Source organism: Corvus brachyrhynchos, unplaced genomic scaffold (genome assembly GCF_000691975.1).
Source record: "Corvus brachyrhynchos isolate BGI_N302 unplaced genomic scaffold, ASM69197v1 scaffold4, whole genome shotgun sequence".
Lineage (NCBI taxonomy): Eukaryota > Metazoa > Chordata > Aves > Passeriformes > Corvidae > Corvus > Corvus brachyrhynchos.
This window is the reverse complement of record NW_008237878.1, coordinates 5,394,844-5,420,012: the sequence shown is the minus strand read 5'-3', so window position 1 is coordinate 5,420,012 and position 25,169 is coordinate 5,394,844. Positions and strand designations below refer to the sequence as shown.

The 25,169-nt window shown below is 58.0% G+C and overlaps 1 protein-coding gene across 1 annotated transcript in view; it reads right to left on the bottom strand.

Annotated features, from left to right (window-relative positions):
* Window positions 1–72: 72 nt before the first annotated feature.
* Window positions 73–25,169, bottom strand: part of CELSR3 (cadherin EGF LAG seven-pass G-type receptor 3) — a 36,835-nt gene continuing 11,738 nt past the window's right edge. Inside the window, 40 exon segments of the mRNA XM_017732302.1 lie at window positions 73–234; window positions 376–453; window positions 559–672; window positions 780–927; window positions 1,020–1,102; window positions 1,303–1,455; window positions 1,583–1,747; window positions 1,826–1,998; window positions 2,267–2,377; window positions 2,474–2,870; window positions 2,940–3,038; window positions 9,025–10,103; window positions 10,276–10,476; window positions 10,617–10,790; window positions 11,169–11,275; window positions 11,368–11,504; window positions 11,650–11,763; window positions 12,397–12,523; window positions 13,161–13,240; window positions 13,538–13,650; window positions 14,355–14,544; window positions 14,628–14,834; window positions 15,007–15,133; window positions 15,522–15,689; window positions 15,967–16,147; window positions 16,413–16,562; window positions 17,058–17,241; window positions 17,691–17,900; window positions 18,636–18,730; window positions 21,020–21,121; window positions 21,210–21,393; window positions 21,699–21,819; window positions 22,004–22,145; window positions 22,400–22,568; window positions 22,830–22,940; window positions 23,092–23,277; window positions 23,515–23,684; window positions 23,861–23,986; window positions 24,452–24,615; window positions 24,802–24,959. Coding sequence (XP_017587791.1) covers window positions 73–234; window positions 376–453; window positions 559–672; window positions 780–927; window positions 1,020–1,102; window positions 1,303–1,455; window positions 1,583–1,747; window positions 1,826–1,998; window positions 2,267–2,377; window positions 2,474–2,870; window positions 2,940–3,038; window positions 9,025–10,103; window positions 10,276–10,476; window positions 10,617–10,790; window positions 11,169–11,275; window positions 11,368–11,504; window positions 11,650–11,763; window positions 12,397–12,523; window positions 13,161–13,240; window positions 13,538–13,650; window positions 14,355–14,544; window positions 14,628–14,834; window positions 15,007–15,133; window positions 15,522–15,689; window positions 15,967–16,147; window positions 16,413–16,562; window positions 17,058–17,241; window positions 17,691–17,900; window positions 18,636–18,730; window positions 21,020–21,121; window positions 21,210–21,393; window positions 21,699–21,819; window positions 22,004–22,145; window positions 22,400–22,568; window positions 22,830–22,940; window positions 23,092–23,277; window positions 23,515–23,684; window positions 23,861–23,986; window positions 24,452–24,615; window positions 24,802–24,959 — 6,960 coding nt within the window.

Below are 25,169 nucleotides of genomic sequence, written 5' to 3'. Positions count from 1 at the left end.
ACAAAATCCAGACCAGCTGGAAAGAGGACACAGTCAGCTGTAGCACAGTCTCCCCGCTGGCACCCATAAGCCTCAGGAAGAGCAGAGAAACCCTCTCCAGGAACAAGAGCACAGCCCCAGGGCTGGCCAGCACCTTACCAGGTCCACCCGGTTGGACTTCCAGAGAGTGCAGAGGTCACTGAACTGCTTGAACATGCCCTTGAGGTTGGCGATGATGATGGCAGCCAAGATGGCCTAGGAGAGAAATCTCTGCAGCTATGAGGAAGCTGAGGGCAAATCTGGGAGTGGCTCTTAGCTCTTCCCCTACCATGTCACCATGGCATGGGACAGGCACAGGGGTGGGACATGACACAAAGGCTGTGGGACTAGATGTACCTTGGGCAGGTCCCGGAAGAGCTCTCCAATCTTCAGGATGGTCACCAGGATGACCAGGGATGAGATGACACCAGCTACCTGTGCAGAAGGAGAGCAGGAGGCGAGGGGTGAGCCCCCACTGCTCACTGTGCTTCCTGCCCCTGCTTCAGCCCTGGAGAGGGAGGCAGCACTGCCCAGACCCACCTGGCTGTTGCCCCCTGTGCTCTCCTGTACCAGGCTCCTCGACATGGAGCAGCTGATGGCAAAACACTGGAAGAAGCCTCCCAGGAAGTTGGAGAGGCCCAATGCAATCAGCTCCTGCAGGGACAGAGCAGTGGCCGGGGAAGACCATGCTTTCATCTGGCTGCAAGAATGGCAAGCTTAGCTTTCATCCAGGGTGAGGGCCCTGTGCCTCAGAGCATCACCTGGTTGCTATCCACTTTGTAGCCATGTTTCAGGGCAAAGATTTTTCCCAGGGAGATGCAGATGGCGTAGCCTACCACAGCAATGGCAAAGGCATTGCCCACCACCTGCCCAAAGTAGCTGATGTTAGGGGCCACAGGTGGCTTCAACCTACACTCAAGAGAGAGATGGGGTTCAAACAGGGGTGCTGTGGGCAGCATGGTGCCCTGGCACAGCCCCCTTCACCGCCAGGCCCTGCTCACCCGCTGGGGATGTTGCCCACCACGGAGATGCCAAACTTGTCATTCAGGTTGACACCATAGGAGATGCCGGTGGAAACGATGATCTGGGGGAGAATGACTGGAGTGAGGCAGGGCCTTCCTACACAGGGACTGTGGTGGAGGAAGAGGAGGAGAGCACAACATATGCCCTGGAGCTGCACTTGCCAAGGAATCCCATCCCTCCTCTCCCCACTCTGAAGGGGACAGGGATGCACCAGGGATTCCTGGCTGCATCCCCACAGAAAGCTGGGGCAGCTCTGGGTACCGTGATAAGCTCGATGGGGATGGGCATGGGCAATTTGGCAGCAAACTTGTGGTTGAGCTCTTTCACAATTAAGATGGCCACAATGGCAATGATGGCAGTCACCAGGGTGCCCACATTGGTATCTGGCAGCTTCTTGCAGAGATCGATGATGGTCTAGAGAACACAGGAGGAGGGAATGTGCTCAGGAGAGCAGATGCCTCCCCAGCAGGTTTTTGGAGGCCTCTATGTGCCCCACAGGTGAGCACCAGGGGTCTTTGGGTGCCAGCAAGCCCCCACTCACCACAAACAGTGAGAGTGGTCCTGACTGCTCGCTCTGGGAGACTCCAAAAACATTCTTGAGCTGGGAGACAAGGACGTGCACAGAGGAAGCAGTGGTGTAGCCACGCACCAGCGGGTCTGAAAGGTAGGTCACCACGAATCCAAACTGCAGGAGGCCCAGGGCCACCTGGAAAGAGAGATGGCAGAAATGACCCACAGGTTATGGTCTCCTGTTCTCTGCTAGACTAGGCCGGGACCACCTTACCTGGAAGACACCCGTCAGGACAGTGATGGTGGCCACCAACTCCACCCTGGAGGCGTCCCGCAATTCCTCATTGACCGTCGCATTGGTGCCATTGACGGACTCCAGGAAGTTCTCACTGGGCAGCAGGGACTCTGTCAAGCTCCCGATCATGACGGAGATGACGGCGAAGGGACCTGAGAACAGGTAGAGTGTGGGCAGGGAGCCCAAGGTGGGCACCAGGACCTCTCTGAGAAGACCTCTTAAGGGGTCAGCTCCTCTCTCCTTAGGCCAGGCTCAAAGCATACACTGCACTTCGGCTCTGGCTTGGCCAACCCCCTTCCTGGTGGAGCGGAGTAAAGGCAAGAAGTGTCCCTCCCAACTGCTGATGTGGTGATGCTGTGCCATGGACATCCCTGCTCCCTCCCCACCAGGGCTGTGCAAGCACATGGTCCCTCAGCTCACCCACGGAGTTGTGCCTCGACGTTCCGAAGAAGAAGTAGAGGAAGACGGGGTAAAAGGAGGAGTAGAGACCTGTGACAGGTGGCAGCCCAGCCAGCAGTGCATAGGCAAGCCCTGGAAGGTGGAGCAGGGAGAAATGTCACCAATGGCCAACCCTTGGCCACCCCACCTGTGGGGAGCCCCTGGCAGCCTGGGCATGGCATCACTCACCCTGGGGCAGGTGCATGATGCCCACACTGAAGCCCGAAACAATGTCCCCCAGGAGCCAGTCCTTGATAGGGTAGCGGGGCAGCCAGCGCAGGAAGGGCAGGAAGCGGAACAGCAGGGACTTGGCAGCAGAGCCCGAGCATCTGGCGGGAAGGGAGCAGGAGCCAAGGTGAAACACAAGTGTAGGCGGCTTGGGGACATCAGTGAGGGTGGATGCAGCCGCATGGGAAGCAATGGGACCCTCAGCTCCATCCACTGGAGCCTGGTGTCCCCTCAGGCAGGAGGACAGAGTGGGTACATGGGTATTTGGGCAGGGAAGTGAACCCCCGGGTCTGCAGCTCTCTGTGGTGGTGGGGCTGAGGTGCACAGTGGCAAGGTCCAGGCACATCCCACTGGCCACCTGGTCTTACCTGGTCTTGTGGAGATAGCGACGCAGAGAGAGCTTGGCGGGAGGTTTCCTCTGCGCCACCTCCTCCAGTTCAGCCTCACTCAGCACCTCGCGGGGCGCTCGGTGGCTCAGGGCCATCTCTGCTGCCATGCCCACCTGGCTACCCGGAATGCCAGTCCACTGCAGGGTCACAAGGGACAGCTCAGCCACATTCCCACGGCCAGGGGCAGCCAGCACCCCACCCACCCCAAAGCCCCTCCTCCAGCTCCACTTGCCCCACAGAACCATCCCATCCTGGCAGGAATGGCCCTGAGGATAGGCACGAGCCGGGTTTTGGGAGTCCTGAAGCAGCAGCAGCAGCAGCTCAAAATGGAGAGCAGTAGGCAGTCAGCAGGTGGGTAGGGAGGGAACTGAGGCTTCGGCAATCAGTGCTGCCCACTCCTGCCCCACAGCAGCCCTATCCACCCCACTGGAATGCACCGGTGGGGTCTGCCAGCAGAGCTGCCCCGGGGGTCTCCCCCTGCACCTGCCCACGCAGGACCCACCTCGGTGCCAACCACCCTTCCCCTCCGTGTACTGCAGCAAGGCAGGGCAGTGGGCAAGCACAGCTGCTGAGCAGAGCCCCAGCCATCCCACAGCCCTGTCTGCAGACTTTGTCCCTTTACACATGAGGGGAGCAGGAAGGTGAATCCCTGGCAAATGTCACGGCTCACCATCCCTCCAACAGTGCCCTCCCCTGATCCCTGCAGTGCAGAGCAGGATGAGCCTGTGAGTGGAGGAGCTGGGCTGAGCTGGGGTCTCACCCTTCACAGGGCTGGGATGGTGGGACTGAGGAATCCCTGTACAAATCCACAGCTTGGCCTTGCTCAGGGCTCATGCTGAGAGCTGCACCATCCTGCTGGGCCCACCCAGCCGGTGGCCTGCTCAGTCTTATGGTGCTCACCCACTTGCAGCTGGACCCAGAATCCCCTCGCTGGGTGCCCTGCCCAGTCCTAAGGTGCTCACCTACTTGCAAGGACCCTGAGTGCTTCAGGCTGTGCCAGCCTGAGTCCCTGTGTAACCCCCAACCCTCTTATCTGCTGTGCTCAAGCTGGTCAGGAGCCATCAGTCAGATCCATGCTCTGCTTCCTCCTATTTTTTAAAACCAGCCTGTGATCTTTGAGACACCGTTCCCTGCCTCCTGCCCTTCCTCCTGGCCTGCTGAGAAGCTGCCCTACTTCCCAGCCCCACTGCTGCACAGCACCCACCATGCTCCCCTTGGTGCTCCGGAGTGCTGGGTTCCAAAGCCATGGCAGACCCAGCACTGTCACCACTGTGCCCAGAGCCATCCCATTCTGGGGACTGTCTAGTACAGTCCCAGCTCCTGGTCTGCAGCCATATCCAGGATGCTGCCATGTCTGAGCATCCATGCCACATGCAGGGCAGGGGGCTTCTTGCCACTGGGCACAAGCTGGTGCCACCCTCCTGCCAAAAGCTGCCTCCCCAGGGCACTGCTTGGGATCCCACCATCACCCTTCTGTGCCCCCACAGCTCCCACGGATGCCCACTCCCCAACCCATGTCCTGGAGCAGGAGTTGTGACCAGGACAAGGAGGGTTACCCACAGCCTCTGGTCATGGCATCCAGGGTTTTTTCCCCAGACCCTTGCTTACCTGCTGGAAACAGGTGTGCTGTGCTCTGTGGACTGCCCTGGTCTCACACAATTCACACAGACCCAGTTGTTATCTTGTTCCAAAGGTCCCCCGCGGGCACTATAGTCCCACTGAACCCATCACACCTCCCTGGGCTCCATCACAACCTAGAATTGGTTGCAGGGAATTTCTGAGTCACGTTTGGCCCGGGACCGTGGGGACACGGCAGAGGAAATCCAGGCTCACATGTCTGACTGGTAGCAAGGTGTGGCGTGAAGGTAGGGCAGGGCCAGGCATTAAAGAGTCCTGGGTCCCAGCGGTGGTGGGATGGGGCTGATAAGTGGCAGGAGTGGTGACATCCAGGACCACAATCTCCGGGGTTGGGGCAACTTGTCTCCATCCCTGGTGCCTGGTGGGGGCAGCCTGTGGCCACCTTGGCGCCCTCTGTGGTGAACACAACCCAGGTCCCACAGCTTTCAGGCAGTGGGGCTGAGCCTCTTCCCTCAACCTCTCCCACATCCCTGCCCCTCCCTGTCCACCCTTATGCCATCAGTGGTCAGGTAAAGGCATGTCCAACACAGGCACCCCCACATGCGACTGCTGCCTCCTTGTTTATCCACTCCCCATCATTTATCCACTCCCCCAGCATGGAATGAGAGGCCATCACAGGGCTACTGCTTGGAAGCAAATAGCACCCAGTGTCATTTATTACCTCCTTATCACTGCTCCCTGTCCCCACCCATGCCATTCCTTCCTGCACTCCAGCCTCCAGCCCCCCACCTGCACGCCAGGCTGGTCACTCTACCTATGGCCCCCTCTCACCACCCCAGCCTCCCTGGCCCTCACCCCCCAACCAGCCTTGGGAAGGGCTGCAGGACAGGACCACAGCTCCTGGCACTGCCAGTGCAACTCCTGAAGGCTGCCCTGAACTCAGCCCCCAACTGACAAGGTGACAGCCCAGAAGGGACAGAGGGGTGACAATTGATGGTGACCCTTGCTCAGGGTGCTGTGGATCAATGCTGCCCTTTGCTCACCTGCCCTTTCCTCTTAACAAAAGGGGAGGGACAGAGGGCACCAGGATCACGCTCAACCTCCCCTCCCCACACTTCCTTCTGCTTGCTGGCAGCCAACTTGACCCTGCTGAGGTCATGCAGCCTTCAGAAAATGGATCTTCCCTTGGCCTAGGTCAGGCTGGGGGTGCTGGCAGCTGCCAGGCATGAGCCCCACAGCTCACCACAGCCACTGTGGCATTGCAGCCCTGCCAGCCAGGCCTGGGGCCACTGGACACCAACACAGCTGATCCCATCTCTGGGTAAACCCAGCCTGGATATAGCCCAGTTCAAGCAAGTGACAGCCCCTGAACTCCCCATCCCCTCATAACCTTGCCCCTGGCCACAGCGACTCCCAGGCAGCCTAGGAACTGGCTGTGAACTCCTGCCCAAGCCCCCTCCCAACATCACCTCAAGCCCTGCTGCATCCATAGCCCCAGCCATGGATCCCCAGCACAGCGAGAGACAGCACAGAGCCCAGCACCATTTTATAGACTTTTATTTCCAAATCTGGCGCTTCCATGATACACTTTTACACAGCCAAAGGGGAACCGTGAGCATTTCCCCACTCCCTGCCAAGAGAGTCAGGAGACAGAGAGAGGAAAAAAAACCCAACCAAATCCCCCAAAGGAAAAAACCCAAACTCAAGGAGGATGCTCCCCAGAGCCCAGGTCACAGCACTACAATCTGGGACCAAGCTGCAGATTGGTCTGCAAGAAGCAGATTCCTGCTTTTTGACTGTCCCAACTCTGCAGGGATGGCCACCAGCTCTGCAGGGATGGCCACCAGCTCTGCTGCTCTCTTCTTTTTGGCACTTGACACTTGCTCTCCATTTGGCAGCATAAAGAGCCCTGTGCCCAACTTGGCAGAAACATGGGCCCTACAGCGCAGCAGGGACAGGATCCCAGGACTCTGGTGCTGGCACTGCACAGCCGGAGAGAAACTTGTAAACAAGCTTGTTCCCAAAGGCAAAGATGGGCAGCATGGAGGGGCCTGGCTGTTCCCAGCATGTGGGGCCAGCAGGCTTTCCCTCTGCACACTGGTCCCGAATGGCATGTAAACATGTCAGCAGGCCCTTCTCTCCTCATCCCTGGGAAAAGGATGACAGTGAGCCTGCCTTGTCAGGGCTGTGCTGGGGACCCATGGCACCCCCAGTCACCAGCCCTTCTGTTCCCTCCATACTCTCCCCACTGACTCAGGGATGCAGCCAAGAGGCCTTGGCCTCCCCAGAGGCCTGGAGGATGGTGGCACAAGTCCTCTCTTGTAAACATGTAGGCTGGGCTACAGTAAGATGCCATGGCAGTGTGGTAGTAAGGCAGTAAGGAGCACATGGTAACGCAGCCCCAAGAGCACCATGGGGCTGAAAGGGAACACGCTGCCCCCCGAGCCAAATGCCCTGCCCTGAGGCTGGGGTAGGCACAGAGGAGTGTCATCTCACAGCAGGGCCAATAGGAGCCGGGGTCAGGCCGCAGGCTGAGCAGAGACACCATCAAGATAGCCTGAATTTCCAGAGAGGGAAAAGTGCTGTTTATCTCCATCTCCCAAAATTCAGGCCACTCTAAGCTGGGGTCCTCTGCTACTCAGAGGAGAGGAGGTGTATACAGAGCCCATAGGGAACCAGCTAGATACAACTTTTGTGGGCAGTGCTGGACCCTGAAACTGGAGCCACATCATGCTCCTGTGGATGCCAGTCTTCTGCAGAGTGAGCACTGGCTCTGGGAAAAGCCAAGCCTGCTACTAAGCAGGGAGAGGGTCATCCAGCTCCTTTACCAGACCCACAAACCAACACTGGTTTGCTCTGTAACATGCAGGTTAAAGAGCCCAACACTCACTGGGAAAAACACAGTGCTCACTTGCTGAGAGGAGGAAACCAGCACTGATGAGAGTGGGACCATCCTGGTACAGGACAGGACTGCACAGCAGAGCTTGTCTCCTCCCCAGCAGGCTCCCGGTGCCAAATCTGCTGCCCCATTCACGTGTGCTCTTGCTGGCACACAGCCCCAGCTCACAGACAGGGGCAGCCCCAAGGGGTGGTCCCACAGGAGGGCAGAGGGAGGCCTGGCTGCAGGGGGCTGAGGGACACCAGGCGGGAGGGTGGCACTGAGACAGGTGGAGCTGCACAGTGGGAGGGTGGGGGGCAGCAGGGCCAGCTGCCCTGCAGTGGGGATGGGACAAAGCAGTGCCAGCAAAGCCTTAAGGACTGCCTGGCACTGTTCCTCCAGTCCACTGGGATTGTGGTTCTGGTAGCCCCAGGGAAGCTGGCAAGGGGCTGTTGGTGAAACAAATGCTCCAGGTCCTGGGAACAGACCATCCGTAAAAATAACCATAGAAATTTCTCTTCTCTCTGATTACAAAGATACAAAAAGGTAGAAAACCCTCCCTGCCCCCATATCCTGGGCTCCATTTTCTGTCCCTCTGCCACTGCCCACCCTCCACACACACACAGGCACACCCCACACACAAACAGCTCACAGAGAAGGAGCTTGGCCCCAGGGGGTTGGAGATGCCACCCTCGCCCAGTACTACCTGTCACACCAGGCAGGTGACGGAGAGCACGGCAGCAGCCGAGAGCCTGGAGGCTCCTGGCAGTGGGTGGTGTGGGCTGCTGGTCCCACAGCCCACAGCGCAGGGGAAAGGAGGGTTGGTTTCAGGCCTCTGACAAGCATCAGTTCTGGCCCCTGCTCCATGGGGATACCAAACCTCAGCTGGCAGTGCCTGGCGAAGGGCCCTGCTTCTTCCAACTCTCTTGTGGACAGCTTCGGCCCCTCAGGAATGGCCATCGTTTCTCATTATTCTTCTCAGAGGAAAGAAAAACAATATTAAGCCATGGCATCTCTCCTGGGCTCCAGCGTCCCTTCCCCGCTATGCCAGATGGGGACAGGGCAGAAAACCTCTCTGTGTCAGGGCAGGAGCAACTGTCTCCAAGTCCCTGAGATTAGGGAAGAGGGAAGGAGGGGTGGGGTGGGGTGGGGTGGGGTGGGAACAGTACCAGCAGGGAGCAGAGCTAGAAGGAAAGAAATTACATCAGGGTGCCTGGGCAGAACCGTGGCTGGGGCCGGCAGGGCTTCCCTAGGACTTGGGCTCTCTCTTCTCCAGCCAGCCTGGCCCTTGCATACATCCGTTGGGACTTAGCGCCAGCACTTGACCAAGGGACCAGCCAGGAGGCCAGCCTAGCTGCATAGAGCATCTTCCCTGAGTACCCACAGGCCAGAGGCAGGGGCCATCATCTCTTGGGCACAGGGACAGACTCACATAAACAAAGGCTTCTGCTTGTGCTGCACTCAAGCATCTGGAGCTCTCACACCTGAGGCTTCTCCCTGCCCAGTCACTATTCAGGACCAGGAGACACCTGCCACTCACCTGGGGAGCTCACCCTTACACAGCCCTCTCCCTCCAAACTAAACCCCTTTGGGAAGAAGCCAGGCAGGCAGACAGTGCACAAGATCAGCTGAACAAGACCTGGCTGAGGAAGGAAGGAGTGCACTTACTCTGAGTCCGGTGACAGCTCTGAAATGCTGTGGGAGGTGGCAGAGCGAGGTGTCGAGGGACACACCACGGAGGGCGTCGAGGTCTGCATGGCAGAGGGAGTGGTGGTGGTCTGGGGGCCTGAAGGTGTGCTGGAAGATTGCACCGAGGACAGGACGGAGGAGTTAAAAGAAGCAAGGATGGAAGAAAGGATATCTAACTGTTCAGTGGAAGGATGCCGGCTGGGAATGGCCTCCAGGTTCTCCCTAGAAGGCTGTCTCCTTGACAGCGGCTCTAGGCTTTCCCTAGACAGCTGCCTCCGAGAGAGGCTCCCCAGGTTGTCCTGCGAGGGCTGCCTGCTAGGCACTGTGTCCAGAGGCTCTCTGGAATTGGATCTTCTGGACAGAAAGTCCAGCTGCTCCCTTGAAGCTTGTCTAGCTGACGCTAGCAGGTCCCTTGAAGGCTGTTTTCTAGAAAGCAAATCCAATTGCTCTCGAGAAGTATCCCGACTTGGCAACATGTCTATTCGGTCTCTGGACACTTGCCTACTTGGCAATGTGTTTAGCCACTCTCTAGAGACTTCCCTTACTGGCCCACAGTCTAGCTGCTCTCTTGATCCAAATCTGCAGGGTAAAGTGTCAAGGCAGTCTCTGGAGCCCTGCCTCCGGGGCAGCGTGTTCCCATGATCTCTCCGACTGGGCCTAGCAGCGAGTAGATCCAAGTTTTCCCTAGACGCATGTCTGCTTGGGATACTTTCCAGGTGTTCAGTAGACCCATGCCTGCTGGGGATAGTGTCCAGCTCCTCTCTGGACCCATGCCGACTGGGCACAGCTTCTAAGCACTCTCCTGAGTTGTGCCTGCTCAGCTGTTCCCGGGACATCTGTCTCCTCATCAGCATGTCAAGCTGCTCCCGGGATGAGTACCGGCTGGCCGGCTGTGACAGACTGCCGGCCCCAGAGTAGATCCTGCCATAGGAGGCAGCGGGGACAGCCCTGTGACCCAGCGTGGACGTCTTGTACCACGTCAGCTCGTTGGTCATCCTGCCAACAGATGGCAGGCCCTGGAGAGTTGGAGGGTACTGGAGGCGGTTCTTCAAAATCCCTGCATCAGACAGAAAGAGAAGTCAAATATTTGCACAACAGCAAGAGGAGCAGGAAAACCAGGGAGATAAGCCATGCCTCCCCAAGGGCATGGCCACATAGATCTGATGCTGAGCCTTCAGTCAACCTGAGAAAGGCAAGGCCACCCTTGCCCACTTGCTCCAGATTGTTACCTTTTCTCTGCCGTTGGGTCTGGGTGAGGGAGTTCTCATCCCCACTGGTCAAAGCCAGGTCTGGCTGATTATTGTTGGCTGCATCCTTATTGATGTCAAATCCCAGCTTCCGCTCGGAGCCCCACTTCTGCAGGGAGCAGGGGTGAACCTCACACTCGCCCAGAGCTGGCCAATACGACATGAGGTCATTGCCGTCCACATCTGATGAAGGACACAGCAAACGAGGCCCCAGAGAAGATGGAGAGAATATTCCATGAGCAGCAATTGAGCCATCACAAGACAAGGCCTGACCCCCAGGGAGCTGAGCTCATCCTTTTCCCTGCCAGAGCCCTGGGACTTGCCTTTGGGAGTGGTGTTGGCAGGGTTAGTGAGGAGGCGTTCGCTGTGTGCCGCCCGCTTGAGCTGGCGCTGGAAGCGGCCCCGCAGGCGTACGTTCTCCTCACTCTCTGAGGATGGGATGGAGAGGCTGCGCTCTTCATCCAGAGACAGGTCACTGTCCGAGTCTGAGTCCTGGTCTGTAGGAACATGATGTGGCAGGGAGACATTTGGAATGAAGGTGGGAGAGGTTCCTGCTGGCAGCACCAGGGAGGCAGAACCACCCCAGGAAGACCACACTCGTGAGAGTGCCTTACCCCTTACTGTCCCTCCCTCAGCAGCAGCCTGTGCCAGCTCCTCTGGCCCTATCACCAGGTACTGTGAGAGGAGCCCAGCTCCATCTCATTGCACCTCCCTGTAAGGCAGCTGCAAATAGCCCTAAGATCCCATCTGCCTCTCCCTCCTATGCTCCATGTGATTGGAAGTTGCAGCTGAACATGGGGTGGAAGACGTAACCATACAGCCAGAGCCTGCACCGGGAAGAACTTCCCAAACCCAGGAACAGGGCTGAGCCTTACCTCCCCCAGCATCACGGTGGAACATTGCCACGTCGATGTCCGTGGGGCCGGCGTGAGCCAACAGGCTGTGATCCAGGGCCGAGCCCTGACGTGCTGCCACATTGTCTCTGAAAGAGAAGAGGCCCCAAGTGTCACAGTGGCAGGAGCCTCTGGCTCCACCCAGGCCCTGCTGGCCCCCAGAGCCCCGGCTGCTCCCTACCTGAGGTAAGCACGCTGGCTGGAGTGGGTGCGGGCAGAGCGCACGCTGCTCACCGAGGACACTGTGGAGGCCCCCAGGGTGATGCGGATGAGCCCACTCTCCTCAAACAGCGCTGTGTTGTTGTAGGCATTGGGGCCCTGCGGAGGAGGGAGGAGGGAGAGGGCGTGTGCCCTGTTAAGGAGTTGCCACGGCAGCCCAGGGGAAATGCGGACAGCCCTGCCAGCTCCTGTCCCAGACATGCAGCCTGAGCCCAGCGCTCTGGGCTACTCTGCTCTCGCCCACCTGTGTGCTCCTCGTGGCCTCCTCACTCTGCCCCTTCTTGCTGAGGCAGGCCAGCTTCCATGCCTCTCGCACCTCCTCATTCAGTACACAGAACAGGACCAGCACTGCCAGGCCCTGTGGGGAGAGAGATGCCATGAGAGACAGCCCTTCACCACCATCTGACCTTCTTGCCAACAGTGGGACAGTCCCCGGCTCCTCCAGAGTCCAGTGTGGCCACCGGACTGGGATGCACCAAAGACCCCCCAATACCAATGAGAGCTAACACCCATAGTGGCCATGGATGAGGGAGGAAAGGGTGGGGTGTCCTCCTGTCTGGCAGTGGCCAAGGAGCAAATGGCAGGGGCCCCACCCCCAGCCACAGTGGTGGGAGAAGGTTGGCAGGGTGCTGCCTTGGATCATTTTGGGTGTCCAACACCTCCATCACACACTGTTGTCTTGCTCTGCCATCTCAGGACATGGAGGTGCCTTCCCTCCAGATGGTCCTTGCTACCCCTTGGATGTCACCTCTGAACCAAATTCCTTGCAGCCACCTCCTGCTCCATGCGACTGCTCACCACAGGCACAGCAGCAAGGACTGGCAGAAATCACTCCATGCCACAGAGGTGACAGCAGAAGGGACAAGGAGCTCAGAGAGATGTTGGGAGCTCAGCACAGGGCACCCACTCTCCACAGAGTGTGGCCGTGGGGACCACAGGGATGCTCTCCCGGGCTGACCCCTGCCCTCCCCAGCAGAGGCCAGGCAGTTACCTGGAGGCTGCAGAGGACAGTGTAGAGGTAGTGGAAAGCCAGGACACTGTTGTTGACAGCCAAGAGGCCAAAGAGCCAGGTAGTGCTAATAACTAGAAGCAGAACAAAGGAGCTCCGTAACGTCATGCTGGAGAGAGAGAAAGACAGACAGGGACACAGACACACACCGAGAGGTTAGTGCGTACTGTTAATCTACAGTCTAGTGCTCAGAGACAGAGATCCAGAGGGGAAAGTTCCTGCAGAGAACTCCCTGCTGCACCCAGCACTGCAGGCACATCCCTGCACAGTGGCCCAGCTCCCTCTGACTCCCAGGACTTCCCTTCTGGATTGCACGTGGCAAACACAGGGGCCCAAATGACACAGGTCATTTAGAGCCACAGAGAGCTGTGCCACGCTCCAGGGCTGGCTCAAGAGGGAGAAGGGAAAGGTCTCAGGAGCATGTAGGAGAGGAAGAAGCAGGTGCTCATAGCTGACAAGGGCTGAGTGCTGAATCCAAGCAGACACAAGAGGTGGCTGTGAGGGCAGGTGGTGAAAGGGGACCAGCTGGTAGGTCAGTGTGGAGATGGGGATGTAGGAACAAGAGGAAAGGACAAAGTTTAGGAAGGGTTAATGTGGCTGGCAGGGGTGGGAGAGGAGAGTGGCTTCAAGGCTGACACTGATGCACAGAGGGGCCCTCTGCGATGGTAGAAGGAGGATGGTCACTGAAAATGCTAAAAACCACGAGCTGCCAGAGCTCTGCTGGGAGTTTGGCCACTAATACTCACAGAACCGATTTCTTCTTGGTCTCCTTTTGGCCTGGGGAACAGGACATCTTGGCCACAAGCAGGAACATGACCCCATTCATCTGAAAGTGTTGGCACTGATTAGAAGCTGTGCCAAAGGCTGGCTCCGACCTGACCTCCCCAGTGCAGACTTCAGGTCTGCCAGGCCCTGCAAACATCCCCTCCTTTCCCCTTCATGCCCGAGCCATGGCTTCCCCCAGGTTTGGCTGGAGTGAGGAGGGACAAAAAGAGGGCCTCTAACTGAGGGAGAGGGACACCGAGAATGGGACAGGCAGTGGGCAGCCAAGGAGGGGTGAGTGCCCATGGTGCAGAGAAGGGACGTAGGAGAGGGTTGTGGGTGAAACAGGACAGGGTTTTACCACAATGACGACAGTAATGGGGCCTGCAAAGCTCCAGACCAGCTTATCATGAATGGAAATCCAGCAGAAGTCGGGGTTCCCGTAGCCCTCGGGATCCAGGCCAACGGCCAGCCCTGCAGGAGGAAGGGAGAGGTCAGGTCCAGACCCAGCAGGCTTGGACTTGTCCAAACCATGTCAATCCCATGCCAGCATTGTCAGCAGTGAAGGGGCTTTCTTCCTGCTCCTTGCGTTGTGCACAGGCTTCCCCACCACAAGGGCAAGGAGTCAGGACTGTGAGACTCAGCAACAGGGACTTTATTTCCTTTTCCTCAGGTGTCCCTGACACAGCCCAGTCCAGGAGGCATTCACTGCCAGCAACAGGTCACCCAAGTATGCAGGCTTGGGAAAAAACAAGAGACTTTTAACTACAAGTCCCGAGGAGATGTGCTGAGAAATTACTTCTCCTTAGGAGACAAGATGACAGCCCTTGATACATGGTCCCGTGACCACCACAATACTGCTGTGGGCACTGCTGTGGGGACAGCTGGGGCTTGCACTGCTGACCATAGCAAGCCCATCCTCAGCTCTCCACACTGGCTGAGTTGGGCAACACGAGGTGGTCAGGAGGCTGCTGAGAAGCAGCATGGCTGGTTTGGGCACAGCTGTAGCACAAGCAGCTCTCAGTGATGATGATGGCAGGCACTCCCCAGCCAATGGCGGAGTAGAAGCGCATGGGCCCGCAGTTGAGGTTGTGAGTTGGGCAACACGAGGTGGTCAGGAGGCTGCTGAGAAGCAGCATGGCTGGTTTGGGCACAGCTGTAGCACAAGCAGCTCTTACCAGTGATGATGGCAGGCCCTCCCCAGCCAATGGCGTAGTAGAAGCGCATGGCCCCGAAGTTGACGTTGCGGGCTTCAGTCTGCATGCGGTAGATGTGGAGGCCCTGGACAAAGAGCCAGGCGAAGGTGGAGAGGAAGAAGCAGTGGAGGAGGATGGCAATCACAGTGCAGAGAAACTGGGGAGACAAAAGCTGCTCAGAGATGGTCCCACTGTACCAATACTAATGGCATCATCCACACGTCACCCTCACCCCCATGGTTCAAGTCCACAGACCTGGTTCTCAGTGCGGTTGATACCCAGGAGAAAGAGCAGCTCAGAGAAGAAGAGGGTGACTGTTATGTTGGAGTGGATGCCACGTGTGTTGGACTTGAGGCCTTTGAGGCAGGTCAGAAAGGAGAAGGTCAGCAGCAGAGACACCAAGGAGAGAGACACCAAGGAATAGGTGACAATGGCCAATGTCTCCAGGTCACCTTCCAGTTGCTGCAGCAGCAGAGAACCAAAGGCAAATAGCAGTGTTAGGGGCAAACACAGGAAGCTTGCAGAACTCTCAAACTGTGTTTGTGTCCCATAAGGAATTTTTTGCCTGTGCCCAGGACTTTTTCTTCCTGTGCTGGGACCCAGCAGCTAACAGTCCCCACCAGGGGGAGGTTACCTCTCGGTGTGAGCTGTCCATCAAAACCCCAAAGGTGCCAAACTGGGAGCACTGGCAGTGGACGTGAGTGGTGTTTCGGTACACGAGCTCGCAGTCCCTGGCTGTCCAGAAGCCAGAGGGGTTGGTCCTGCAGCCACCAAAAAGCAGAGTGCACTTAGGAGAGAAGACACACAAATGTGTGTGTGGAAGGGACTGCAGAGAAGACGGGTAACCAACAGATACAACTGCACTCCTACAGCTGAAGTACTGGAGCCAGAGAGTGGATGTGGCACTGAGGGAAATGGATTAGTGGGAGACTTGGCAGTGCTGGGTTAACAGTTGGACTCAATGATCTTAAATTAACTCAATGATCTTCCAAATTAAATGACTCTATGACCCTGCTGTGGCCTCCCAGCGGAAACAAATCCCATGGGAGAGGGAGGAAACCCCCACATCCCAGTGCTGCTCAGGGAAACTCAGGGAACGAGGAGGTGTGTGGGGAAAGCAGCTCAAAGAGAGTGACATGCTTGACTCACGGGTTGGAGTGATTCCACTGGACACAGAGAGGTTTGCTCCTGTTGGCTGTCTCCAGCAGGTAAAATTCCAGCACGAGAGGGGTGTCCAGGGGTCCTCGCAGGAAGGTGTGATTGCTGAACACAGACACACTCACGATGGGGGAGTTCATCACAGGATTCTTGGGGAGCCTGCAAGGAGCAACAGAGCTCCACCATCACTGTCACTGTGCATGGCAGCTGCAGACCCCCAGACACTTCTCAGGTGTCCCGCTCTGACATCTCAGAAGGAAGAGCTCTGCCCAGTCCACAACAAGGGGCTGGGAAACGTGGCACAGAGCAACACCAAGGCTGGGAATCAAACCCTCTCCATTGCAGACAGACTTGGCAATTGACAGAGGTAACAGAACAGAGTCCAGCCAGCCCCTCTCCATTGGTGCTTGTGGGGGCAAAGGGGAGGAGGACGTACCTGACGCTGCGGCGATCCACCTGGTAGCGTGCGGGCAGCAGCCCCCCGAGGGTGCGGTACATGATAAGGATGACCACGGTGAGAGTGGGCTCGGGCTCTGGCAGCGCCTGCCTTGGGGAGGAGCTCTCCACAGTGTAGTTCCCTTCACTCCCAGCCAGCGTGGGCACTGCTGTGAGGACAGCTGGGGCACACAAGGGGTGGTGAGAACACACACACACACACACAGACACTGCTCTGAAGACAATTTGCAAGGCCTGTGGTGAAGACTAAAGCTCAGGCTCTCACGGTTTGCTCTTGGACCTCTGACAGAGCCAGGTTCAGTAGGGTATTTGCAAACTAAATGGCTTTTAAAGGTCCATTCGAACTCCAACCATTTTATGATTCTACATCTTTCCTGACAGCTGTACCCTCCCATGCTGTTTCTTGAGTGATGCTCACATGCTCACCTTCAGCTTTCGGAGGGCTCAGCACCGACAGTGGCAGCACAACGTGGGTGTGAGGGTCCCAGGCGGGCTGGCCCCGGAAGAGGCTGCTGTGGTAGCGAGGGTAGCGCCGGCGGATGTGGGAGTGGTTCTCCATGCGATCGATGCTCAGCACTGTGGAGGAGCAAGGCAGTGAAAGTCAGCTCTAGGGTGAACACATGGAGAGCAACTGTGCTCCGGGGCACCCCAGGATTCAAGTCCCTGGCAAATGGACCATACGAGCCCAGGTGGGGTTGGGGCTACGACATGTGTTTAGGCATGACACAAAAATCTCAGTACCCACAGTGCTCCTTCCCAGACCAGATCCTTGCTCAGCCATAGGGCAGACTACTCCTGCCACCAAGGCCAGCTGCTTTTTCACTAGAGACTGGGAAGTAACTGGGAGCAGGCAGCACACTCCTGGCTCTGCTGGCTCTTGGAGGTCAGCAAGTCCAGGCAGGGATGGGACCAGGACATCGCTCACAAATGCCTCCCCAAGTTTAAGAGAGCCACCAAGAACATTATCAGCATGCTCCCTGAGATGCAGTGAGATGAGAAGGGAACAAGGTGTGATGGAGGAGTGTCTCTGCACCACTCAGCCAGCCCCAGCCCCAGCCAGCTCCTACTCACTGATGTTGGGGGTGACGACACCGACGGGGTTGAGGTAGGTGAGTTTCATGTTGCTGGCCAATGTGCCCGAGTAATCCCGCAGCTGCTCCATGAGGCTGGCGCTGCCGTGCTCCCCGTGTGGCAGCATGGCCCAGTGCTCCCGGTTCTCGGGCGCCAGCACAGAGCTGCCTGCACGCAGCAGGTTCTGAATGGGAGAGACGTGAGGGCAGAGGGCGAGCATGGCCTATGGGCCTCTCCTGACCACCCCCAGACTGCAGCACTGTGCTCTCTGCACAAGGGCTCTGGGAAGAGAGGTACTTTCTACTATGATGGGCCCCCAGCCTCAGTGCTCATCAGCCAGTGCCCTGCAGAGACATCTTCCCTTCAACAGTGCCATGAGGGACTTGCCAGCAGCAGAAAGACCTCCCTTTGCCTTCCCAGGCTGAGCAAACCCAGTTCTCTGCCTCTCCTCATCCACTCTTTGCTCCAGCCCTGACCACACAAGTCTTGCTTCCCTGAGCCACTATTGGTGTGGACTGAGGAGCCCAGTGTTCCTGACAGGATCCCTCCACATCCTCAATCCCCTCAGAAACACAGGGTGGCTGCTAAGAAAAGCAGCATTAGAAGCCACGCTGATCTGGGGGAAGGACTCACCTCGTTGAAGTGGGCGTCCTGTGTAGCTGTCAGGCCAAAGCCGCGCTGCTGGCTCTCGAAGGCCATGAGGCGGGACAGCAGGCGGAAAGCAATGTGCACGTCATTGCCAAAGTAGTGGTCCATGTGGTCAGTCACAGCCCGGAGCCGGTGGGCCAGCTTCTTAGCTTCAATTGTGTTCAACTCAGTCTTGTTCCTCTCCAAGCCCTCCAGCTGCCAGTGGAGAGAAAAGAGAGGGTTAAACAATTCAACAGGTTCCTTACCAGCAAACTGCATCCTTACCAGGAAACTGGGATGCTGCAGGCCCTGCTGGACACAGATTATTTCTGAAGCCATGGCAGAAGCCATGGACACTCACAGTGGTGGTCACTAGAACAGGGAGCACATCTGGCAGACAACCAGCCTCCAGCAACACACCAGGGTCTGCAGTGGCCCACCTAACCCAGTACCCTACACAACAGAGGCCAAGGAGATGAAAGGACAGAGCAAGGCCCTGGCAATACTTCCCTGGAAACTCTCCTGGCTTCAGTTTCAGGTCAGCATAGATGACATGTAAGTGTTGAATACACTTGCCTGGATATTTCAAAGGGATTTGTCCCTGACAGAATCTGGGGGCTACAGAGGTCCCATGGAGCAGACATCCCATCAGCTTCAAACCACTCAGCCCTGCTCAGGGTTATTTATTTTCCTCTCAAATACTCTGGCAGGACACAGGTCATTTCTGAGGGGGACAGAGATTAAATGAAGCCAAGTGAACTTAAGCTCAGACCACTGCTCCCACAGGATGGATTTGGGGGAAGGAGATGAGAAGAGAAAGGCACTGAGCACTGTGGCAAGGCCCTCTTGTACTCCAAGCACCCCTGGAGAGCTAAGTGCTTTGAATTCTGGCTGTGAGCCCTTGTTCAGAGGGCTCCTGCTCTGTCAGGGCTGCAGAGCTGAGAGCATTACCAGCACAGACAGCTCCTTGAAGGCAGGTGAAGTGCAGTTGAAGAGATCTGGCTCCAGCCAGCCCTTCTCCTCATCACAGTGTCTGATGGCTGCACCTAAAACAAGGAGGAAGGGCTTGTTGGAAATTCAGCACAGGAGACATGGCTGCCCTGCTGCATCCCTCCCAGCAGGGATCCTCTGCAGCAGCTAATCCCAAAGAGCGGCACTGACAAGTGATGGGGAGGGCCTGTAACACCCCAGGGCCGTCATCCTGCTTTGCACCAGTGCAACCCATTCTACTCTTGGTCTGTAATACCTCAGCAGGCTGCTGCCACCCCTCCCTGCAGGAGCTGGGTGCCTGTGTGTGCTTTGGGGCTGCGTCACACCGGGTGCCATCACACAGGATTGCAAAAAGGACTAAGTGACTTGGCAGGACCCAGGCTGGAAAAGCCCCAGGGGACACGACTGTGTCCTTAGGCACATCTGACCCCAAGCTACGGAAGCCCAGGCAGCTCTAGGCATCCCCCAGCTGAAAGCCTGCAATGCCTGCTGAGGTCCTGCTCTCTCTACAGGGCAAAGCCATCCCAGGAGCACAACAGCCCTGCTGTTGGGCTGGAAAACCAGCCCCTGAGATGAGCCACTTCAGTCAAGGGGATTGGAGCAGTGGGATGGTGGACCCCAGTGGGGAGGATCCAGTAGTGTGGGTTCAGTATCCGCCGCCAGCCCCCAATCCATGGCTGGAGCCCAAGCACTTGCGCACAGCAAGGGAGTTTCCAAAACTGAATGGGATGAGATGTTAACCACCACCAAAAACTCTGCTAAAGCCAACACAGAGAAAAGTGTTCTTGGCTGGGAGTATCACCACAAACACTTTGAGCAAGAGAAATGGGGCAACCCCAGTGTACCCAGCAAGACTGTGGAACAGGTCCTCCTGGGGACAGCATCAGGGCACAGGAGCCCACGCAGGTGCCCACGGCTGTGAGAGGGTAGCAGGGAGACGGCAGGGAGAGGAAGCTTGGAGCAGACTCCAGTGCTACTCAGAAAAGCCCCAGTGACAAGCGTGCCCCCTCCCACCACCTCCAGCTCCTAGCAGTCCTCCCAGCCACCCTTCTCCCAGCTGCAGAAGCACAGGGACCAGTGCCATTGCAGCAGGGAGCAGGAAGAACAAGGAAGTCTCCATACTGATGGCATTCCGCTTGCACAGAACAGAGATTGACTCAGATGCAGATCTGGGCAGGATCTGACCCCCAGGTCCCTGTGCCTTCCCCTGCCAGCCAGGCAGAAGGAACAGGACCTTGTGCTGTGCCTGCCCATCAGTTCCTGCCCCCATCCTACCACCCCCCACTCAGTTTCCCCTTCCTCCACCCCACGGCCATTCCTCCCTGGCCTCACCACCCATTGTTCACCACCAGCTCCTTTTCCCCGCCCAGCCTAAGCAAGCGAGAGCCATCCGGGAGCCAGCATCCATCCCAGCCAGGGAGCAGAGCACAGACCCCCAGAGCCAACACTGCAGGCTCAGCACAGCGGGTGGCAGGGGCTGCATGCGGCAGCAGCTGGGCTTGTACTGGTTAGTGAGCTGGGAGCAGGGAACAGTGTGTAGGAGCAGTGAGGCCAGGCAAAGCATTGGGAAGACTCTTGGCAGCTCCAGTAGCGGTGGGGAAAGCGCAGGGGTGTGCAGGGTGTCAGGCAGGGAGCAGGGAGGGAAAGCCATGTGGTGCAGCCCTTACAGCACAGGGGGAAGGAGATGGGAACAACCTTACCTGCACCCCTCAAGCCTGAGCACGGAGGGCGAGAGAACCGGGGAGAGAAGCGACAACAGTTAGGAGCCGAACCTGCCTCCTCCTGGGGCGAACGGCTGGAGAAGGACAGGGTTTGTATTGTCCCCTGGGGCTCGCACTGCCCTACACTCCCAGACACCCTGCTGACACCTTTTCTGCCGCTGAGGACAGCTTTGCCTCCTCCAGCTTGGGAGGCTGACTCCTACCCAACATTCACCTGACCGCACACTGTGCCCTGTTTCCCTTGTAGGGCACACGGGGATGGGGCTGGTGGAGCCACAGCAAGGCACTGCGTGTGCTGTGCCCGGCCTGACCTCAGCCTCAAGCCTGGTGAACCCAAAAAGCAGCAAGAGAAGATGAGGACCAAGACTGAGGGAACAGCAGAGCCCCATGGCTGGGTGATGGGTCTTACACCCCACAGCTTGTACCCAACCCTAGTCCCATGGCCAGCACCCTCTGCTCTCTGCTCTTCCCCAGGCTGTGGCATTTTCTCCTCCAACTTCCTTCTCCCAAACTTCAAGCCCAGCTGAACGGGACTGGGGCAGTGCAAGAACAGAGTGATATTGCCAGGGCTGCTACAGGACAGCCAGGCTGCCCCCTCCCCTCTCCATCACGTCCCTCACTCACCCAAGGAGCCTTTGGGACACAGCACTGCAGCCGAGAAGCCGAACTTGGTCTGGGGCCACCACACACCCGCCTTCAGGTTTTTGGGGCAGCCGTCATAGAGCACTGTGGAGACACACACTGGTCACAGGGCCGGGCCACTGACACTGAGCCCCACAGCACCAGCTCCCCACACTGCTGTGCCCACACTCACCCTCCCAGCCACTGGGCGTCACCTCGGCAAAAGGGCTGTCACAGCTGTTGCACTGGCGGCCAATGACCCCAGGCCGGCAGTGGCACCGGCCCGTCTCCCTGTCACAGGAGCGCGAGGTGGAGCCCACAGGGTAGCAGTCACAGGGCAGGCACGTGTCACTGCCTCTGGGGCGGTAGTGGAAGTCCTGGGAGGAGATGGGGACAGTCGTCAGAGAGCCCACTGGGACAGCAGCTGGGGCTGGCTGGGGAACCCCTGGAGCCAGAGAAGGTCAAGGCTCTCCTAATTTGCAAACACCCCACTGCCCCCATCACCACCATGCTGGGGCAGGAAGGCTGTATGGAGGAGCAGGGATCCAGCCCAGAATCGGGCACACAAAGCAGGGCCTGGGCAACTGCCAGGCCTTTGGAGGGGACAAGGAACAGCATCAAAAATAAGCAGGGTTTCAGGCAAGCCATGGTCCATGTCCCCCTTGGCACAGCTGCCCCTCACCTTGCAGTGGCACTGCCCATTGGTTTTATTGCAGTCGGGGTCAAAGCCCTTGTTCACATCACAGTTACAGGGCCCACAGGTGGGGTTTCCCCACCAGCCCTTCGGACACTGCTGGTCCATCCTAGGGAGAGAAATACCTTTGATGTTACAACAACCAAATTCCACAGGCCTTGTTCTGCCACCAGTTCAGCTGCCCAGCAGCTCCAAGGAGGCAGGTGGCACCGAGAGGTCCCTGGTTACGTATCCAGGATGAGAGGCCAGCATGGAGCCAGGCACAGAGGCCATGGTTCTACCCTGTATCTTACCTGTGCTCGCAGTACTGCCCAAAGAAGTTCCCACTGCACTCGCACACGTAGCCCAGGGGTGAGCCTGGCTTGCGGCGACACACCGACTTGTTCTTGCAGGGGTTGAGGTGACACACATCCACACAGTCCCCTCCATAGTACCCTGAGGTGTGGACACAGAGCACCATGTAAAGCAAATAGCTTCTCCCTGAGACGTGCTGGAGTACTGAGGAGTGAATTCAGGGGGCTCAGGAGGGATTCTGCCCTCCAGAAAAATTGATGAGTATCTGACAGGGATGTGACTTGCCCAAGGCATGGACAGGAGAGCAGTCACAGGCCAGGAGGGGGTCACAGGGGGAGAGGAGAAGATAAGCGGGCATGAAGAGCAGAGCAGTGGCAGGGTGCTGCACATCCTACCTGGCTGGCAGACACAGGAGTAGCTCTGCCACTCATCCTTGCAGATGCTGTTGGCTGGGCAGGGGTTGGAGTCACAGGGGCTTGGCACACTGCAGCCAGCCTCCACCCGCAGGGCATGGCTGGGCTTGGGCAGCACGGTCCCGGTGACGCTGTCACCCAGTCGCACACCCTGCAGTGCAGGTGACAAACTCACAGTGAAGCTAGGACAGACACATGAGGCTCCAGTTCTCCTGCCTTCCACAAACCCCCAGCAGCAGCCACTCCCCATCCTCCCTATTTAATGCTACCCCACGGCACCTCAGAGCCTTGAATGCCCAGAGGGAGAGTGACACCAGCAGGATGGATGCTGGCAGCAGCTGCCAGACTTGCATTTCCAACTCTCCATGTAACAGACCCGCTGAAAAGGGAAGGCTCAGAGCAATGGACTCACCTGTATGCAGCCCCTCAGCCCATTCTGCACCTCGCCAGAGCCCAGGACTCCCCCCACATGCAGGTGTTTCACCTTCAGGCCATGCAGTTCATTTCCCACCACCACCGTGTCCTGCGGAAGGAAAGGGAGTAACATGAGGCAATGGGCACCAGCCCTGTCCCAGACCTCTCAGGGGGTGCAGAGGCACAGCCCCGCCTGTGTTTGCCAAGCGTCTCCCACAGTTCTTGTCCTGGTGCCAGGGTCTTAAGCAGCATCTATCTACCTGGTAGAGCCCAAAGTCCAGGGTGAGGGTGATGACATAGCGTGAGTCTCGCCCGCTGTGGACATCCTGCAGCTCCAGCTGGAGGTCGTGCCATTTCCCATCACTGAGCTGCAGCTGGTCCAGGAGGAGGCTGGTGCTGCGCCCGGACCCCCTGCTCACCATGAAGGAGAGCAGGCCCCCAGCCAGCTGCAGAAAGGGAACAGCAATGCCAGCAGTGAGCAAAGACCTCATCAACTCTGGCTGCCTCCAGCCTACCCCCCATCGGAGCATGGGGAGGGGAACCCATCCCTGCTAGATGCCTCTCCCGGCAACTACCCTCTGCTTGGGATGGAGCCAGCAGGGAGAACAAGGTCCCCATGCTCTCCTGGGGCAGACAGCAGCAGAGGCTGGGCCATGGTGCTGCGGCTGAAGCTGTGGCCATACCTGGCAGAGCAGAGTGGTGTACTGGCCTGCGTGGGCCTGCAGCAGCACCCCATCCTGCTGGCGTGTCCGAAACGCCAGCCCCAGGTACCACGGCACTGAGATCTTCACATCCATCTTGAAGTCCCAGGTCAGGACACTGTTGCCCTGAAAATAGTGGGCATGGTGCATGGCTGGAAAGGAAAGTGGAGGTGAGGAGAAGGGATGGGCACTTCACAGGGAGCACTAGATGCAGGGACAGCAGCGTTAGTTCATCTCACATGGATCCATTACTCTGCTTCCACAGCAACCCCAGCACAGCCTTGCACATATCCACCCTTCCTGTGCCCAGCAGTGCCCACTCACTCACCATGGCGGCAGTCTTTGCCCCCAAAGCCAACAGGACAGAGGCAGGAGTAGGTCCCCCAGCTGACAGAGCAGGTGCCTCCATTCTTGCAGGGGCTGGAGTCGCAGAACGTGTGCTTGGCATGACAACCTGGAGGTATCAAAGTCACCTGCATCAGCCTCAACCAGCTCACCACCTCCCCCCAGCCCACGTGGAAAGGCATGGCTGCCTGCTGGCCTTTTCCCTGGCTGTCAGAGGGGCAAGCCCAGCTGCTCAGTCTCTCCACACAGGCCCTGCCTGCTCAAGGATAAGGGTTAAGGCTGTTGCTCCTCCTTATTCCAGAACAAAGATACCGCAGAGCTGGACTGATGATCCAGCATCTCCCAGGTCAGCCAGCTCAACAGGCTCTGCGCTTGGGATCAGGGGACATTCCCAGAACATTAGCTGAGGTGGGCACTGGATCATTTAGGAGGACCTGAAGGCCTTGTTCTCCAGTGAGAAGCTGCTCAGCTCCAGCTGTGGTGCCATGATGCTGTTACAGCCCAGCAGCACCGCCGTATGAGAAGGAGAAGCAAATCCCAGGGCAGGGGTTGGCAGGAGCAGAGGTGCTGGTACCTGCAGCAGTTCCGTTGTTGGCGATGTAGGAGGCCAGGTCGATGCGTTTGCTGTCGATGAATAGGTCTCTCATGCATCCCACGAAGTCCCGGTGAGTGATGGGGAAGTTTTCCGGCAGGTTGGGGACCCCTCCAAGGAGCAAGGGACCTGTGAGGTCCAGGGACCTACAGGATCAGAAGCCCAGGGCTTTAAGAGGTACAGCAACCTCACACTGGCCCAGCCAGCTCCCCAGTGCACGGGGCTGGGAAGCAGACATCCTCAGGGACAGGCACACACAGCCAAGGTCCCAGATGTGAAGGCCTGGCTCCTCAGGGGACCTCTCCCCACCACAGCAGTTCCAAGGAACTCACTTTTTTGAGCTGGTCTGCACACCTTCTGCAGCACAGGAGTAGTTCCCAATCTCATTGCCAAACTGCAGGGCCACTGAGGCATCACATTCATCTATTGTCAAGATGGCCACCTTGTCCTTGGAGGGGCCCTGCACCACCCCCAGGGTGCTGACCTTCGGCTGAAAGCAAATGCAGGGTGTCAGCAGCACACATGCCCCAGACCCAAGCACCCAAGGGTTCACACAACAGCAAGGAAAGGCCTGAGCATGACTCAGGCTCAGCTGTGCTCCTGGAAGCATGAGCAATGCAGGAGAGAAACCTCCAGCCGAGCCCAGCAAACAGCTCCAGAGAGGGACATGGGCAAGGACACCCCATGGAGCGCATTCCTG